This window comes from Populus alba, chromosome 4, assembly GCF_005239225.2.
Source record: "Populus alba chromosome 4, ASM523922v2, whole genome shotgun sequence".
In the NCBI taxonomy this organism is placed as follows: domain Eukaryota; kingdom Viridiplantae; phylum Streptophyta; class Magnoliopsida; order Malpighiales; family Salicaceae; genus Populus; species Populus alba.
In genome coordinates this window covers 11415506-11435820 of record NC_133287.1, presented here as the reverse complement: position 1 = coordinate 11435820, position 20315 = coordinate 11415506, and the positions used below count along the sequence as shown (strand labels likewise).

Here is a 20315-nt window from a genome sequence, read left to right as displayed (position 1 = left end):
TGTATGATGTTATATTGATTAAGAAATACATTGTAATTGATTACATGATAGCCTCTTAGCTTTAGTTAAATAGGCTACAACATTATACTTTAATCTAGGACTCTTTAAGACACATGACTTTTTCATGCTTTGAAATAAAGTTTATGTAACTCGCAATCAAGATTGACACAATCCTAAAAAGCTAAAAATCAAGTTTGATAAAAAGTGTGACATAATGATTACTTGAACCAAGGTACCAACAGTATTTGAATGAACCTTTAACCAATGATTAGGGAATCTTGAACAAGACGTATGAGGAAGAATACCACAAAGTTAGTTATACTTTGATAAGTTTGATTGCTCTTTGTTTAAATAAAAAGAAGAACGTGTTGCTTCAAACAAAACACCAATTTTTTTCAATAATCTATGGCTTAAAAAAAAAATCTAAGTTCAAGCTAAATAACCTTGTTTATGCTAGGTAAAAACATCCTAAATAAGTTTAAAAATAATAAAAGAGTATTAGTCTAGGTAGAAAAAAGAATCTTAAATCAACTAGAAAAATAATGCAATTCCTGCACAGTTTCTTCTAAACATTATCTATGTTCAATTGGTCTGAAATTTTAACCCAATATAAAACAAGACCTCTAAAAAATATTGATAAAATTTCAACTCAGTCCAATAGTCGGATAAATAATTACGCTTGTTACCATAAAATTATGTAATAGAAAAAAATCAACTCAAAACCAATTTCAACTCTCTCAAATAAGCATGGAAATCTTTGGAATAGCTATTACCCCTTAGTTTTCTTGTAAAATATGTAAGCTTTTAAAACATTCTTTCATTAAATAGCATCAGCCCTCATTTTCTTGTGTAGCTAAATAAATAAAAAAATTCTTATTAAAAACAATTTTGAAACATTAAAGAAATTCTTGCCACACTTAAAAACTATGTTGTTACCAATTAAAGATCATTTGAGAACTAAGAAAACTCATAAAATTAGTTAATGGATATCTTTGCATTATTAGGTAAAGAATCCTCTCCTAATAGAAAATTCACAAGTTAAAAAGGCAATAAATAACAAAATTTGTATTACATCTACGAACCTGTATCTCAAGACCTTATCGAACTTCAATTGACTTGATATTTTAACTCAATGTAAAAATGTATGGAAACTCTAGGTAAGATTTCAGTTTGATCTAATGATTAGAATGAGAGTTATGCTCGATAACCCAAAACTAGAAAGAATGCACAATTACGCAAAACTGGATCGTATCAAACTTCTTGTGGACTATAAAGGGAGATAAGTCTTGTGTAATTAATAATAATACATTCTCCCTTCCATTGTTTTAATAGAATTTAATTTTCCTTGAAAAAACTCCTTGAAGGGACCATTGGAAAGCCAATAAAAGGTTTACAACTAGGGCATCCCAAAGGTCCCTTAACACAGCCCTAGTAACTTACAAAAAAATTTTAATACCTCCAGAGTCTTTCAAAGATGTTTCATGAATTTTTAGAATGTAAAAAGGATTAGCCAACCATTTATATGTAGTTGGCTAAAACACATTTTATAAGTGAAGAATACATCCTTGACAAATCTTCTAACGGGGAGTCTATATCCATACTTAAATAGACATAATGAAACAAATATCTATATCTTTTATGCATGATACACTTTGGTTCCTTGCTAATCCTCTATTGATATTAGCCTTAGTTGTAGTATTAGGATAGTGATTGATATTAATTGGTTAGAAGTTCGTCTAATCTATCATCTTCAACAAGAATCCTTACTAGCTCTTACCCCCCTACAACATTATCTAGTTAGAATCTTTAACCTCTAAACGAGGAACCACTCATAACACTGAAAGTTTTTTTAAATCATTAGGTGAAAATAGTAGAATAGATGAGTGTTGTTTGGTAACCTCTATAGATCATAAAACCCTAAACAACTACCCTACAACCCAAAACTTTTGGATAAATACCAAATAATATTTATGCTCATGCTACCACATCCCTCTTGGTTATATGAAGTGTCAGCATGACATCACCCGATGCTATTAAATTATTAGTGCGGAATGCCTTGTTTCATAAGACATCACCTCCATGCAACTCGTCTTTTTAATGGTTATCATAAAGAGGGTCACATGTTAGTTAGTGCCTCCGCAAATATAATTCATGTTTTATTGTTAACTTATGCCACCTTCATGGTACCCATAGGTTCCTTGCTGATCCTAGAGAGGCGGTCTTGCTAGGTAGCCTGCTATTAATCTATTATTTAATTTATAGACATTGGCCCTAGTTGCAGTACCCTCCGACATTGTCTGGTCGGAATCCTTGACGTCTCAACAAGGAACCCCTCTAACCACTAGACATGGCAGCTATTGAGCTACAAGACCCAAAACAGCTGCCTGAAGAAACAACTTGGCAAGGCCTAATAGCCCAGGACTTTTGGTAAGAAAGGAAAAGAGAGGAGAGAAAAAAGGGAACGGGGAATGATGTATATGCTCGTACTGCCACATCCTCCTTAATTTTACAAAATTGTCGGGACGACACCACTGACACTACTATTTCATTCCTTGTTTCTTCAGACAACTTATCTCTTAACTAGTTAGTATGACTCGAAGGATGCCAAGTGTAAGTCATTTTCCTCTCATCCACAATTTTCCTTCCTCTTTTTCAGAGGATTTGATTTTGTAGAAGAGCGAAAAAACAACCAAAGCACAAAGATTTAGTCCATCAAACAATCATGGAAAGTGAATTGAAGTTTTTACAACTTCGTCAAATGTCAATTTATTTATGTGATGACTTCTAGTTCTAGTGAATCAATGCATAATAATGCATGAGGATAGTTCTAATGTTTTTTGTATCTCGATTTTGGCTGTAAATTTAGTTCTTGTGAGGAAGTAAAGGATATTAACAATAATAAACTGACATTTTGCTGGCCAACTATTTTTATTTTTTTTAATAAATTGATATTGAATATTGCGCTATAACATGCATGTTTGGATCATGGGAAAGTTGTGGCTGATTGAGATTAAAATCAATTAACAGCTCTCAGTTCTTCCTGTTACCAAATTGCACGCATTCATTTAATTATAGAGTAGCATTGCTATTTATTCTCTCCATGAGGTACATTTCTTGTAATTTTGACGTCTTCTAAAATGGTATTATTGTTTTATTTTCTCCATGAGTTGCAAGTTCAACTCCAACTGATAAAAGATGGGATAGTTTTTATTATTAAGACATTAAAAAAGCTAGGATAGCTTAGTTCACTTCACACATTAGCCGTCGGCTGGCTGGGATCATACAAGAGATCAACTAGTGTCCAGAACACTTGTTCAACATGATAAAAGGTAGAGCTAGCTATAACAGCCCAAAAAAACGAATTTTTTTTTTTTCTTGGCGATGAACAGGCCCCGTGCCTTCTAGCCGAATGAACTCCTGATCAGCTTTACCTTCCATCTGCTAGAGAATAATCTTGTCGCTCACCATTCATTTGCCACTCTCAATCCAGCTCAACCACAACACTACAAGCTATAGAATTTGATTCAGATTTGTGAGGAACGGATTCGGTAGATTGATTTAGTAAAGCGACTCGATTCACTCTTAAATTGGTAAGGGAAACTGATTAACTAATTGGTTGTGTTAACCCAGGGACGCAAAGGACTGTTTAACCCCTTATTTTCAATTAATTAGAAGTCAACCAAAGCATCGGCAAGCACATGATTACTGATGAGCAAGTGAATAAGAAAGGCGCAAAATATTTCGATTTTACATTTTTTAGCTGATTTAAGTACCCTTGTTTTTTAATAAAAAAAAATGATGTAATAATGTATATTGGGGCAGTTCAAGTTTTACACCTCTCAAGTCAAATTTACTAGCTAACAAAACTTCAAGTAACAAAATCCACCGACCCTTCAATTGTGCCCACATTCACAAGCCAGCACCCTTCAGTTTTCTGAGCTTTTCAGCTTCTTCTTCCGCTCCTTCAGCTTGCTAATGCGAGCAGTGTTCCGTTCCTTTCTTTTCTGAAAAAATAATGGGAAGAAATACATCAATGAACGAGACTTCATATTTCTCATGTTGTCATCTTGTAAGATAAATGCAGATAGAATGTGAAGACTTGAAAGACAGAAGTCTCTCCTACAAAACAAAGTTCCTTCAGCAACTGACATTTTCAAATCCCTATTAACTATTAAATCATTCTCCCACCTTATAACAGTACTCATCCAATAGTAAGTTTGTTTGAAACAGCAGACCTTTTAAGTGAAGGAAACAAGGATCACAAAAACAGCCAATCAGAGAACATGAATCCAGAGAATGTCCACCAGACCAAAGAAAAATAGCATCACCAGGAAAAAAAAAAAAAAACTTTGACTAAAGAATTGATGTGCTCCTATCACAAGATTGGTCATCATTTGTTTAGAGAATGTGTAGCTTCAACATTCCAAGTATTGCAATTTTTTTCCTTATTTTCCGATCTTTTGTCATGTTTAATTATTTTACTTGTGAAACTTCAAATTATATTTACTGGGTTTATATGAATATAAGAAGGTGGTTCATCAAGTTACAGTCTTCAGTAATGTGATTGATCATTGAATGACACCAAGAAAACATTCTTGGCTGCACCATACAGGGCTACGTCAAGAAATAACTAGAGTAGAACAGGTGATTAATCAAAGTTACCTCAATAGCTTCCAGAAGGCCCCTCTTTTTACGTGACATCCCTAACTTTGACATTGTGTCAATGTCCTCAGCAATCTGTTTCGGATCAGGGACAGACTCTTCACTAGCCTTTGCATCCTCTTCAGAGCCCTGCTTGCTTTTCTTCATGACGGCACCCTGAAGTTCCCTTTGTAGCTCTTCATGGTACTGCTTCTCAAGAGTCGCCATCTGCCATTCAAAACGGGGTTATGTCAAATGCCATGCAGTGCAAAAGGACATGTGCTAATGGAGAGAGAAGGGGTAAGAGAGAACAAAACTGGATCTGCAAATAGCATTCACTTAGAAAAATGAAAAACAGGAACCAAATGTGAACACATCACTTTCTAACAAAAATTTCCTGCTGTGGAAGTTCCTCAAGCCTAATATGTGGCAGACTTTTATGCTGCCAGTTGTTAGATGTCATTAATAAATTAAATACAACTATTCTCCGCAATAATATTGTAAGACACCTTAAAAAACAATGGCAGGGCTTTTCCTCTCTTCTCACCATCTCATAACAAAAGAAGAGGAGAAAACTCCAACTTCCAATACTCCACAGAATGGAAAACTTGAATCTCTCTTCGACCAGCTATAGCTCATGTCTCACAACACAATTGAAATCAAATACTCCAGATTTTGTCGATTAAAAGCACCAAATAATAAGTTTCAATTTTCCACCACAAACAAATGCCAAGCATGATGATTAGTAGACCCATTAATCTATGTCTATCTAATAACAAATTGATAAATTCATCAGAAAGAACATTGCTATCTCTTATATCAAGAAAATGGTATTGTACCAAGAGCCCTTGTTTTGAAAGCCCACTTGAAAGTACGATTGACAAGAATGTCACCTCTGATATTTCATACCAAAACCACACAAACAACTAAGTGCACAAGCAAGTTGCCCTGCTCTATTATGGGCAATCAATTTCTTACCTATGTCTAGCACAGATTGTTTTATAGAAATGGTGCAAGGGGTGGTTCCTTCAAGACATAGAGCAATAAGTTACAGTGTCCTATATCATTCACGTTATAAATAAAATAGGAAACATAAGATGCTTCCACACACAAGCTGACAACAGATCCAACACCAATTGAACCTGGAATGTAGATTTTTGGTACATTTCCAGCAGGAAATCTTTCCTCCTTGATACACTATCAAAGTTGTCCACAGGGCTACTACTTCAACAACATACATACCTTTTTCTTTGTCTTCACAGCCTCATTAGCCTCTGCTCGACTAATATAACCTTCAACCAACAAATTTTGAGGATCATCTAAATCTTCCTTTCCTACTCCAGGCATGGGAAGGACTTCATTTTTGGCAGCAGCCTGCAAGCGTTTGATAGTCTCTGCATAATCAGGAATATAGCCTTCTGCATCATTATCAACAAAAGGCGACAGGTGCGGGGGAGGAATCCTGTTAGCAGAACAATCAAGTCAAAAAAAGTCATAAATTTTACATTAAAAGCAAAGACTAAGCATCAATCCCTTATAAATGCAATCTATAATAGAAGAATTGTGTCTTCAGTAGCAACAAATGTGGATCCCTGCAATAAGTTTTATTTGTGACATGATAGAAATGCAATCAATATTACAGAACATAGCAACTTAAGCAGTTGCTGCTTGTCACTCTATAATAGTGCATAAGATCAAATAATAGGGAAGTGGACACACTTAAGCAGTGGAAAAGGATTTCAGACTGTTTTTCCCTTGTTTAAGTGGAGACACTTAAACAAGGGAAAAGAAGTGATCCTTGTGAAATATGATATCTATGCAATCAATATTGCAGAACATAGCACCTGAATGCTGCTTGTCGCTCCATAATAGTGCATAAGATCAAAATAATAGGGAAGTGGGACACACTTAAACAAAGGAAAAGCATTTCAGACTGTTTTTCCAAAAATTACCTTCCCACCATATAAGCTTCAGTTGGCAATATGATCCGTGCATTAATGCAATCATAAATCCACTGTGGCTGAACATATTCTCTCGAAAGGTATTTATGACCTTGGGTTGGCCTATCAACAATCTTAAAAAATGAAAACACTGAAATTAGGAACTTGAAACTCATGTCCATAAAACATTACAGGAAAAGTACGCTCGCATGAATGCGGATGCTTCTAAGCATTAGCAACAAGTAGGCATGTCCATGTGCATGTGCTAGTGTTGTAAGTGTATGTAGCACCCTTGGTTTAGTAAAAAATAACAAACCTGATGAGTAATGCTCTGGTCAGCTTCCTTATATGGAGCAGCTTCCCCATCCCAAGAAACAACCCCACCAAAAGCAGGAATTACAAAGAGCAATGATTCTCTAGGAACCTGAAAATAGAAACAACTGATATGCCATGAGCACAAGACCCAGGGATTATCACAATACCAATCCATTTGAATGAAGAAACAGTAACCAACAATCACACGATGAATAAGGAATTGTCATTCAGATCTGTATAAATAGCCTCATACATGGCCAAACTATCATGATTAAGTAAATATGTTTCCACAAAACAGTGTCTGTTCCATGACACCCAGGTTCCACAACTTCAAAAATTTGTAAATGTACAATCGTGTTTACAGGAATAGACATGCTCAGATGTTCATTTAACATGACCTTGAACAACAGTGAAACAAAGTAAAAGGTGTATGATGTAATAACTGGTTGATATTTTAAAACAGAAACTTAAGAACTGCATTTTAGCAAAGATTTGAGTGCTTAGTATACACTATGCTCAGGCAGAGAGCCTAGATTTGAGCAAGGACAGTCAGAGTATTGAAATTAGCATTATTAAAACTGTCAAATGAAGCACGGAAGAAAACACAGGAATCCTAGACCACAAAAAGAAACATGTATGTTTTCAAAATAGGACATTACATAATGCTGCCCCATCAACAATAAAACATAGTATGGTAATAGCAATGAACAATCCATCTCACCTCGCGACCCAAGAAGAATTTCATATTCTTAAAGAGCCTCCTGCACTCCTTTGTATCATGATCATCTTCATTTTCACACCCAGCATCTTCCATCAGGTGCATCAATGCACCAGGTTCATTGGAAGGAAGTTGATGCTGAAGTTGAGCAAGCCTTAGATCAGACTCATCAGCCTGCATCTCCTTCTTCTGAGCCTCTAATTGCTCTGATGTAGATGAACTAGCAGCTTTGGGTTCCAAGGTGGAGGTTCTGGAGTTAGAAACAATGTATCTTGACAGTGCATAGAGATCTGCAGAATCAATAGCAGTTCATGATATGTTAAGTACACAAAAGAAACAGAAACCATTGAGCATGGCAAGGAAAAAACATTACTAACAGATAAATAACACAAAATTGGCATCGCATAACAGAACATGGCAGTTTCTCCCTACATGAAAAGACAAGGCATACCTGATGCTAAAGCTTCCAGTTGGGGATCAAGAATGGGTGGATACTTCACATTTATGGAATGATAGAGCCTAAAATTGACAAATCCAAGTAGAGTCTGCACCCAAATAAATAATAAGTAATCGCAGGAAAAAATGGCAAGCTAAGAAAAAGCAATGCTATCCACAAAACAGTACTAAGTTAAACATCAGCTAATTTCCATAGGTTGAGACATCAAAGGTTGATCAACAATGGGATTTAGCTTGTCTCTTATTCCCAGTTTAGTGGGCACCTTCAGTTTCTTTTGGTTTATGAGGCAGCCATCTGAAGGGGAGTACAAGGTTGTTACTTATACAGTGTTTTCATTAATTTCACAAGCTGAGCCATGAAAATGTGACTTTAGTTAGCCAAAACTTTTAACCTTTCTTGCTGTATGAAAAAACCATGTGAAAAAGCGAATGCATCCTTATCCACAGAGGGTTTCAGTTGATGTTCTTTTTGTTTCAATAAGCTTATTTAATGTCATATTAATCCTCCTATTTATATGGTCTAAAGTTAATTATACAATGTTTTCATTAATTTCACAAGCTGAGCCATGAAAATGTGACTTTAGCTAGCCAAAACTTTTAACCTTTCTTGCTGTATGAAAAAACCATGTGAAAAAGTGAATGCATCCTTATCCATAGAGGGTTTCAGTTGATGTTCTTTTTTTTCAATAAGCTTATTTAATGTCATATTAATCCTCCTATATATATGGTCTAAAGTTAACAAACAAAGGATACCAAATGCAAAACAATCAAGGAGAAAAAATATAAAGCAGAAATTAGTGAAACCCTGAATTCATAAAAGTCTCACCTCATAAAACTCCAAAAAGGTTAACATAACACTATAGTTGACATCATCTGGCAAAACTTGTTGCATTGCATGAGGAGTTAACCATGTGATCTTTTGACCCTCAATCTCAGCCTACAGAGTTTACAAGAACAACTAGTAAGTAGGACATGATGCACAATCACAGATTCATCAAAACGACAAGAAGAATCTTGCATACCTGATAATATATGCCCTTTACGGAAATGAAAACCTTCCTCAATTTATAAGTACGGGAAACATAAGCTTGCCATTCATGACTCAATCTAGCGACAAAAGAAGATTGAAAATCAGATTGAAACATGCATGAGCTGTGAATACAATGATGGAGTATTCTTTTAATGGGTATCCAAAAAAATTATAAACTCAGACCTCTGAATTCCTACCTAATCGTTTAAAAAACAAAAAAAGGGGGGGCAAATATTACCTCCTACAATTATGTATGAGTTCCACATCAATTTTTGCCCTCTCTACAGCAGGTAATGCTGCAAAAAGATGCACCATGGTTAAACAATCATCCAAGTCTCTCAGCGCATCAACAAACTTAGGATACCTGCAACCAAAAGCATAAACACGTCAAAAAACAGTAAAACATTTAGCAGCCACGAAGCCAGCATGCAGAATTCACGAACCTTTCTCTAACAAGCCTGTCTAGCTTGTAAGTGGGTTCCCGAGTTCGAAGAAGCGTGGCAAGATCAGCGTTCTTCTTGGCCTCAGCTTTCTTTATCTTCTTCTGGTAAGCCCTTATGTCTCTAAACTTGTCGAGTAACGGTTCATGTTGAAGGAAAGCAACATCCTTGACATGATAATAAGTATGATTATTTCCCTTGAACTTCTTCTTTGGCTCTCGAGGGAATATACCTTTTAGAATGCTTAACCTCCTGCAGTTTTTTTCCAAATCAATCCTTACTTTAATTTTACAACCAAGATTTATTACATTTGATATTTATTTAAAAAAAAAAACATATTTACCGGAAAAAACCTAGCGTGACTTGGAGCTGCTTAATAGCTTGAGACCTGGTAACGTATCTGGCAGCGTTGCCTTCCTTCTTCTTACCCTGCAATGGAAAAATGGTTAAATTAATATAGGTAGATTGCTAACTGTCAAGTTTAGGGAGTTAAGTACTAACCGGAGGTCTGTAATGCTTTTTCCTTGCAACCATGGTTGTGCAGACAGACAAAGCTTGAGCTTAGCGGAGGCGAGGAGGAGGAGGAGGCTGCTGCTAGGGTTTTTGTGTGCGTAAATGAAAAGGGAAGTCTTGTCTAGGGTTTAATGGACTTCGGGTCTTATTAGGTAGCGTGAGGTGGGCCAGCTTAGCTATAGTTTTTAGACCCACTCCGTTAATTATATTATATAGAGAGTCGCTTTGATAATGTTTAGGCCTCGTAAAAATAATATAAACAATTATTTTTAAAATTTTTCTAATTTCATTTGTTATTAAGAAAATTAGTTAATAGAAAACCCTTTTTAGTTAAAAAAAATTTGATTTTATTTTTAGGAAAGTTTATTTTATTTTTAGGAAAGTTCTTTTTTTTATTTTGGACTGAAAATACTTTTTAAAAGAATAAAAAAATTAAAAAATATTATATTATTTACTGATTATATCAAATTTGGTCTTCAAACTTTTGATTGCTATATATATTTTGTTTTGAATTTTTTTTTTCAATTTTATCCCATAGAATTTGATTTTTATATTAATTTGATCCTTATTTTTATAATTGTTATTTGATTATTTTTTTTATCATTTTCTAATTGAAATTTTTTGTCTATCAAATTTAGTTCTCATTCTTTTGATTGTTAATTCTTTTATTTGAAATAATTTATGAAATGATAATTATTATTATTTTAATTTTTTTATCTTTCAATTTTTTTATTTGTTAGATTTTTTTATCTCTATTATTTTGATTATTATTTATTTTATATGAGATAAATTATAAAATTATATTTTTTTTTCAATTACATTCTCATTCTAACTTTTGAATTTGTAAGATTTGTTCCTCGTTATTTTAATAAACTTGAAAAAAATAAAACATTAATAAGTTATTTTCTAGCTCATTTTCCATGACATAACCAAATACTAAAAAGTGTTTTCCAACTTATTTTTCATTACACTTTCAAACATCGAAAAATAATTCACTTTCTCATAATTTATTTTTCAAAAGAAAACTATCTTCCAGCAAAAAAACAAGGTCTTATCCGAATTCAAATAAATTATAATTAACTATGATTATATTGAATTATGTATCCCAGATCAATTAAGATATTGTTGTTAAAATCACAAATTAAATTTTTTTTTATTAAGGATAACATAATCTAAAATTTTAAAAAAATTATTTTCATATTTATGTCCTTGATTTTAGTCTTTTAATATTTAATATTATATGAAGTTATTTTTATATAAGTATTTATATTATTCTATCTTTCTCATAATTTATTAATCATGTCACAGTTAACACGAAGATTATGAAACTTATCAAGTTCTAAAAAATAATATAATTTATTAGTACCGTATTATTTTTTAATTGATTAACTTTTCAACATGTGTCTTTCATTATTCAAATTAATAATCACTTCAATAAAGAATATTTTCAATGAAAAAAAAACAAGAAAAGGGTGTTTCCATATAAAAATCATCATATAGATCTTCATATAGTTAAAGATACATGGATTTATCAAATATTTTCTTAACATTGTTGTATAAAGAAAAAGAAAGAAAGAAAAACTTTTTCATTAATTTTAGTATTTGGAGATAATTTTTCAGGCACCTAACTTTTTTGGTCACCATGTGTAAACCCTTGAAAAATGAAGGGAAAAAATAAATAAATAATTCAGAACAATAAAATGGCTCTCTAGAATTAGTGGAAAATAAATTTATGAGGTGCTTTGAATAATGAAACAAGAAATTTGAAAATTTAGTGCAAAAATCACTTATTGAGCAATTTTATGCTATTAAGTATAATTTTCAATCAGATTGTTGGATGAGAATGAAATTTTGCGAGAAGTCTTAAAACATATTATTTTATAATGGGTTAAAATTTTAGGACGATCAAAATTCAGGAGGATTGCAAACAAAATAAAAATTATAGAATAGAAGTACAAGGTGCTGGGCAAAATTTTCTTGTTGGCTTAAAAAGAAAACAACTCAGCCTCTTCTTCATTCTTAAGAGCAAATTAGCAAAAAAAAACCTAGAGAGAGAAGGTGTAGATTAGACAAAAATCAAAGGTTAAGAAGTGTAAGACCCTAAACAACTTAGCAAGCAAAGAATTAAAAATGAAATAAGTAGGGGGGAAAAAGAGGGAAAATTTTGGCAACAAACTCATGATAAGAAGGAAATAGTTGAAGGAGTGGATAAATCTAAACAGGTTGATATTCGAAGTTCGAATTAGTGTTGGTAAGTAGTTTTAAGTTTAATTAAACAAGTTTGAATGAAAGAAATTGAGATTTATGCATAATGGTGGAGTTCTTGAATTAGGATTCTTGAGTATGATTTGAGGTAAATGTGGAAGTGTTGTTGTGGCATGTAAATAAGATGGAAAAGATTGTGAATGGGGTAAAATATTGGATAATAGAAGGAAGAAAATGGTGTTGATCTTAAGTGTTAAGTGGCTAACCAACTTTGGAGAAAAATGATGGAATTATACATTAAGAATATGTTTGTAAATCATGTGAAATTATTGTGTGCAGAGGTGTTGTATAGTGGATTTAAATGAATTTAATGAATTGGATTAGTGATTACTTGAAATAAATGCATTGGGATTTTTAGACAAGTAAAAAAATAGTCAGAATAATGTGAGTGGAATTAATTGGTTCTTAGAAGGTTGTCTTTAATAATGTTACTATCTACATAACATAACATAGCAATGGTTGATTTGAATGGTGTGAAGTCAAATAGAAATGTTTAATGGTTTGTAAATTCTTAGCCAAAACTAGATAGTTTTGTCCTTTACATTCCAGAGGGCATTAGAGCAAGAAAATGATAAAATTTAGGATGGATTATATCTAGGGATGTTAGCTTTACAACGGGATTGGCCTAGCTCAATTTGGAGTTCTAGAACTTTATAAATAGGTTAAAATCTAAAGGAAGGTCAGGCTGGAAACTATACTGATAGTTTCGAGAAACTTTGATAATGGGTAGTTTAGGTGTATTAATGGCAGAATCGGGTCTCCCTTCCTTCAATGTAGTTTTGTATCTTAACTTTCGAAGGGATCAAGCCATGTTCGAAATGGAATTCTATAATCTTGGTTGTGATTTTAATGAAGAATAGTGTTCATGAATGATTAAGTAAAGCTGGCAAGAAATTGACTAACTTCTCTTTTGTTTATAAGTTGTTCTTAATATAAGACCTAATTAGAAAGGTGATAAGAATGAAATTCATACATACAAGTGTGTGTATATGTGCTCGTGTAGTATAAAAGTATCTCTCTTGTTGAATGAACTAAGAGGAAGGATTGAATGGAAAAAAATTAAAATTAAAAATTTGTTGAAACTTGAATGATAAATAATGAAATCATTGAAAGAAATCAACATAGATTATTATTATGTGGAATTTGCATTGAATAAGAAAATAATGTGATATACATGTTGGTATAAAAGAGGCCACAAGAGTTATAAGACAACAAGGCAATATTAGTAAAGCATCGACTGCATGTAGGCAATCTACCTTTGCTTATTAATTTGGTAAAAAATTATGTTAAATTTTGTGTTATCTTTATATTTTAATGCAAAAGAGATAGTATGTGCATAATGTTACGAATGAAGAAAAATCATGAAAAGAAGAAAAGAAGAAGAAGAAAAGAATGATTGATAAGTAATTTAGTTATGGAAACTATAAAACTCAGTATGGCTTTTGAACATAGACTGATATTAATTATGTGAATAGGTTCACACACACACATATAATGGAGTCTAATTATTTGTACAAGGAAGAATAATAAAGATTAGTGGAGTCATCCTATTAAATTATTTTAGTTTATCTTTCTTATGTTCCTTAAATTATTATTATTATTATGAAAAAGAACTAGAATGTTGATTAATTAATTGTATGGTGATTATGGTAAGTTTTTTTTTTTTTGGGGGGGGGGGAATTGTATATATATCTTGTTTAAAAATGAACTGAGCAGCATGCCAAAGGTTGTTGTGTGTTGAAAGATATTGTTGAAGGTATGAAATTGAAGAACTAAAACAATAAAAATTAAAGGAAAACTCAGTTGAAATGCATTTTTTATATAAAAAAAATTAGCTCTAAATTTCAAAAATCATGTTAACATATAATTGAGTTATATTAAATATTTGGGTTGTTGCACCATGCACCAATCCCTAACTGCAATCTACCTTCTTCTATTTGTACAAACTATTAGCTTATTTAGAAGTGTAGTTGCAGTTGTTTTTCAAAGTGTTTTTCATGCCGAAATGCATCAAAATGATATATTTTTTTATTTTTTAAAAATTATTTTTAAGATTATCGCATCAAAATAATCCAAAACATACAAAAATATTTTAATCTTTTTTGAAACACAGGTTGACCCGCATTTCCAATCACTTTTTTATATATCTCAGGAGTTTAGTAACAAAAATATTTTTTATTTTTTAAAAAGTTTCAAAATATTTTTTTCAAGTAAAAAGGTTGAAAGAATATGTTCAAATTATATATTTTTTTTGTTTAAAAAAAAAATAGTAAATTGGAAACCATGTTCAATAAAACCTATTTTCTAGGATATTTACACAGACAAATATTTGTTATTATATTAAGGTTATTGTTCATTATTTATTTATTATTTTTAGAGAAAATACTATAAAGAAAGCTAAATAACGCGGGGATTTCACTGTAACTCTAGACATATATTATTATGAATTGTGATTATCTTTCAAATAAAACTCATCAATTAACAATTTGATGAGATATTTAATATTACATACCAAACATACACTGTTAATTGCATGTTCAGTTGTAATATCTTGAAACAAACTATACACCATTAATTCACAAACAAATTCTCTAAAGATATCCATTTATTTTTGTTCTATGAAATTATAATCTATAATGAAAATTAAACCTATAACAATGCACGGAAATTAAAAAAAAATGATTTTTTGTTTACATAGCAACTTAAAATTTAGAAGTATGATTTTTACTCATGGTTCTTATAATTATAGAATATATGTATACTATTTTTTATATCTAATTATAGGCATATGGTTCATGTTGGTGATAAATTGATTAATTTAATTGAAAAATGACAATCCAAAATGAATTTGATTTTAAGTAATTCATGTGTTAAAGATGTTGAAAGAATATATGAACATGTAAAATCATATTGGATAACACTGTATTATTACAGTTGGATGCTTCATGTCAATAAAGGTGACCATTTTCTTTATTGTTTTATATCTTATATTTTTGCATGCTTATAAACTAAATATCTCATGCTCACTTGTCTAATTATCTAGTGTATTTTGAACAACATTATTAAGTCTTCAACTTAATTAGTCTTTATTTAGCTTATAATTCTTTGTGAAAACTATATATTTTTAGGGAGTAATGTCAAAATTCTTCTAAATTGATGAAATCTCCTTTCTTTAGGGACTAATATCAGAATTTTTGTTAAAATTTTAAAATTGACAGAATTTTCTATTTTTATAAATAACATCAATTTTTTTTTGTTAAAATCCACAAATCAATGAAATCTCTTATTCATAGGGAATAATGTAAAAAATTTTCTTTTCAAGAGTCGAAATCTATAAGATCTCCTAATTTTAGGGATTAACATCAAATTTATTAACTATTCTTATATTCATAGGGATTGATATCATTTTTCAAAAATAAATTGTGAATAAGTTTATAAATAAATTTTGACAATTAACAACATGCGTTAAAAAAATCTTAAAAGAAAACATATAGTAAAAATATTCTTTTGTTTGAAAGGACATTAACAAGGATGACATCTACCTTTCCTTAAGTATATCAAACATCTTATATAAATCTCTTAGACCACCACTTAATTTAAGATTCCCAATTTACTTTATTTACTAGGGTGGCAACTTTATTTTCTTTTATTTTCCCTTTTAATTTTGAAGAATTATATATTCATCACGGTGTGACAAGAAACAAGAAAGACAAAAGTTGATGAAACTATTGATAAATACAAAGTTAGACTTGTTGTTAAAGGGTTTAAACAATAAGAAGGTGTGTGTTATTTTGACACATATTCAACTATATTAAGAACAATTTTCATATGAATGCTAATAATTTACGTGAATCCCAAGTATGAATCATTAGAAGACAATAAAAATAATTCTCAAATATTTGAGATACACCTTGAACTATGAGCTATATTATACTGGATACCTGACAATACTAAAAAGGTATAATGAAGCTAGTTGAATAACACTAAAGATAAAATTAACTAGTGGATATATTTTCATATTAGTGGAGCTGTTATATTATGGAAACCTTCTAAGCAAACATGTATCGCAAGATCTATAATGAAATCAGAATTTATTGCTTTTGATAAAGTTTGAAAGGAGGTTGAGTGGCTACAAAATTTCTTAGAGGATATTTCATGTTAGCCAAAACTAGTACCATCTATTTTTGTATGTTGCGACAATTAGTCTGCAATTAGAAGAACACAAAATAATATATATAATGATAAGTTTAGACATATACATCATAGACATAATATTATTAAACACTTGCTCTCAAATGGAGAATTTTTTTTCTATCATTGTAAAATTCTTTTATATATTTTGGGTTTAAGATATTGGACAATAAAAGGGCAATTTGGAGGCTAAAAGTTATAATACTTTGCTTAATTAATGACAAACTTGTAGGCAATTTTTTTTTGGTTTTCCTTGAATGTATATCATTGTTGTCAAAATCATGAGTTCACTTATAAAATTGTATAATTTTACGAGTTAATTTGTACTTACAAAATCAAACTAAAAAATAAAAAACCAATGAAATCGAACTTAACTCGTGCAAAATTAGTAAACACTGTAAAATTGATCCAAGTCAATTATTTTACATGAAGTATAAATAGTTCCGAAATCCTTTTCCTTCCTCTCTATTAAACTAAACTACTAGCCGATCTTTCAAAATCCTCGTCCTTCCTTTCTGTTAAACTTCTTGTTTTGAAATCAATCAAGTTAGTGTTTTTTAAACTTTTTTTTATATTGTCCCATACTCTCATTCTTTTTCTTTTCTACGTGAGTCTGATCTACTCTTTTAATTTCAATTTCATAATTATCTCCCTTCAAGCTAATGATTCTAAAAAGGGCTACTAAGCAAGAAAGTGAAGTGAAGAAGAAAAAAACAAAAGACACAGTCTTTTGGTCAGGTTAACTCTTTATGCTTATCCTATAAATTCAATTAAAAAGAATGAATGGATGGAATTTAATAATAACACTTATATTTTTCCTTGTTTTAGTTATATAAAACTGAACATAAGAAACTTTAGATAAACAAAGTGCTCAATTTCTAAATATTTTATAAGCAAGCTAGTTGAAAAAGTAAAATACATGCATTAGAAACTTGTAAACAATAAAACAATAACAGTTTAAAAGATAGGCAATAACATATGAAAAACAATAACGGTTCAAAAACAGACAATAACAAGTGAAATTTGACTATAATGATTGTTTTTTTTTCCTTAATTTAGTTATATAAAATTGAGCATAAATCTAAATAAGATGAGGAATTCAGCACCACATGACTCTGTGACCTAAACGACCGACAACATGAGATCTTTATCATGTAGAAAGTAGATTTTAGCCATCTCTAGCAACCAACATCCAATCTAACTAACAATATCAATCAATTGATAAAATACTAATAATAAAAAAATTGGTATTTAATTATTTCAACTATCAAATGAAATCATTACCTCACGCCGTATAAAAAAGAATAGCAAGGCTTTAGAGTTGTAGTTATATTATAACATTAATAATTATGGGATGATTAGTAAAGTTAATGAGTGATAAATAAGTTATTATGACTGATTACAGGGTTGATTTGATTTGATTCTTGAACTAATGAATATATGGCATCTAAAAAAAACTACCACCAATAAGATGGAGACTTATGGTATTAAAGATGATTTAAAGATTCAAATTGATGTCAATCTAAATAATTCAAAGAGTTTTGAGTTAAATATTGTTAATAATATTGGTGTTGTTATTAATAGAAATACTAATATTCACAATATCAATGTTGGCACTAATAGTAGCAGTAATAACTCTCTAGATGATGATGATCTCGATGAATGTCTTAGAAAAAACAAGAAAGATTAAGGCAATGATACTAATTATAGTATACATGACACATTATCAGATTGTTTGTTTTAAGTTTGTTAATTTTTAGCTAATGAAATTTTATGGACATAATTGTATTGGATTGTATTTTTAAGTCCTTAATTTATGTATAAATCTTTATTTGAACTATGTATTTTAAGGTGTTTAAAATTTTCTATTGTTTATTTCATTGTTGTTATAATTATGTTATATTATTATTTATTACTTGGCAGGAATTGTTAATATATAATTAGTAAAAAAAAAATACGTCAGATTTTACGATTTGAATTTATATTATATTGTCAATATATAATTAATTAAAAAGATTATATATAATTTTATGATTTTATGATATAATTTATATTGTATTTTTTATACCATGATAAATTTTTTTTTTATAACATTACTATTATATAGAAATAGAACTCTAAAACGCGTGGGGAAAGCACTGTAGCTTTCCCCACGCCTCCTATACATTAGTGAATGAAATTTTTTTTTTTCCACGCCTCACTTTACTCATTATTATATATTATTATTATTATTATTATTATTATTTAACTGTCTTATTTTTTTTCTTTTTTAATTTTTTTTAATGAATTTTTTTTTTGTTTGATTTAGTTTGTTGATGTTAAATTTCTTTCTATTTAATTACCAGACTTTCATAACATGTATCCTGGCTTGACGGGTTAACTTGGTTTGATGGGTTAACCCAATTAACTTTAGGTAAACCCGTTAATTTTTTTATTTATTTAGTTATCAAACTTTCATTATGCGAATTCCAGATTTGACGGGTTAATCCATTTAATTCATATTTTTTTTCTTTTTCTTCATTAGTTTTTTTTTTCTGTTGGTTTTTTTTCTTTTTAATCAATCTATTTAATTATCACACTTATATGACATAACCTTGCAGCCAGACCTACATCCAAGACTATTGGATCTAGTATTGCAGTCACCCCCACTTAAACTTGGGTTATGCAAGTTTAATGTTATTATTAATATTATAAATATTACTCTTAGTCAGGTGTTGCAGCCAAACCCAAGATTCTTGAATATAGCTTTGCAGAAAGACTAACACTTTTAAATATTTTTTTTTATATATATATTTTTTATACAAAAAAAAAATGACCCGCGACACTGTAGCAGCTTTGGTTTTTTTTTTTTTCTTTTTTTCCTATAGTTTTTTTTTCACTATAGCATTTTTTTTTTTTTGCTTTTGTTTTTTTTTTTTATCCAAAATTGACTTCTTTGTCTTTGTTTTTTTTCTTTTTTTTTTTTTAATTCTTTTTTCAAAATTATCTTTACTAATTTTTTTAAATATTGAGCTGGTTGAAAATTTAACTATGTAATTTTTTTCTTTAAAACATTGTGGATTGCTATAATATTCTCATACATTGTTTTTTCTTATAATTTATTTATTCTTTTTTTTTTTCAAAATGGTCTTTGTAGACTTTATTTTTTTTATATTAAGTTGGTTGAGAATTTAGCTTTATTGTTTTTTTTTAAAAAAATAATATGGATTGCTACAGTGTTTCCCCTACATAATTTTTGTTTTGCTACAATGTTTCCCACATATATTTTTTTTAAAAATTATATTTATCGAATTTATTTTTTTAATATTGAGCTAAATGATAATCTAACTTTAGCTTCCCCCACATGTTTTTTTTTCTTTTTTTTCCAAAATTGTCAATTTTTACATATTTTTTTTTCAGAATTATTTTTGTTGATTTTATTTTTTTTACTATTAAGTTGGTTGAAAATTTAGTTTTTTTGTTTATTTCCTTAAAACACTGTAGCTTTCCCCAAATGTTTTTTTTTTCCGCTTTTGTTTCCTTTTTTTTTTACATGTTTTTTTTTCATTTATTTTACCCAAAATTGACTTTTAAAAAAATAATAATAATCTTTGTCGTTTTTTTTATATTGATCTGGTTGAAAACTTAGTTTTGTAGCTTTTTTCAAAAAAAAAAATATATGGATTACTACAATATTAGCTGTTTTTTTCTTTTTAATTTTTTTAATGAATTTTTTTTTGTTTGATTTAGTTTGTTAATATTAAATTTTTTTTATTTAGTTATCAGATTTTCATGATACGGATATCGGGTTTGATGGGTTGACCTGA

At 30.0% G+C, this 20315-nt stretch overlaps 1 protein-coding gene across 1 annotated transcript; it reads right to left on the bottom strand.

The window, feature by feature from the left end:
- Positions 1-3721: 3721 nt before the first annotated feature.
- Positions 3722-10199, bottom strand: LOC118055090 (pescadillo homolog). Its single transcript, XM_035066888.2, has 13 exons — positions 10042-10199; positions 9884-9969; positions 9544-9792; positions 9339-9464; positions 9093-9177; positions 8897-9007; positions 8066-8159; positions 7618-7904; positions 6898-7005; positions 6594-6715; positions 5884-6103; positions 4663-4869; positions 3722-4004 (listed from the first exon to the last, which is right to left on the bottom strand). The coding sequence occupies exons 1-13, from the start codon at positions 10072-10074 to the stop codon at positions 3927-3929; spliced, it is 1806 nt and encodes a 601-aa protein (XP_034922779.1). The 5' UTR covers positions 10075-10199; the 3' UTR covers positions 3722-3926.
- Positions 10200-20315: the final 10116 nt, after the last annotated feature.

Excerpts from the sequence above, each read along its gene's own strand:
- LOC118055090 (XM_035066888.2), bottom strand. The coding sequence starts at position 10,074 with ATGGTTGCAAGGAAAAAGCATTACAGACCTCCG. Across the intron at positions 7,006-7,617 it reads AATTCTTCTTGGGTCGCGAG|GTTCCTAGAGAATCATTGCT; the intron begins GTGAGATGGATT and ends TTCTATTTTCAG. Across the intron at positions 6,104-6,593 it reads GAAGCTTATATGGTGGGAAG|GATTCCTCCCCCGCACCTGT; the intron begins GTAATTTTTGGA and ends TTCTGCTAACAG.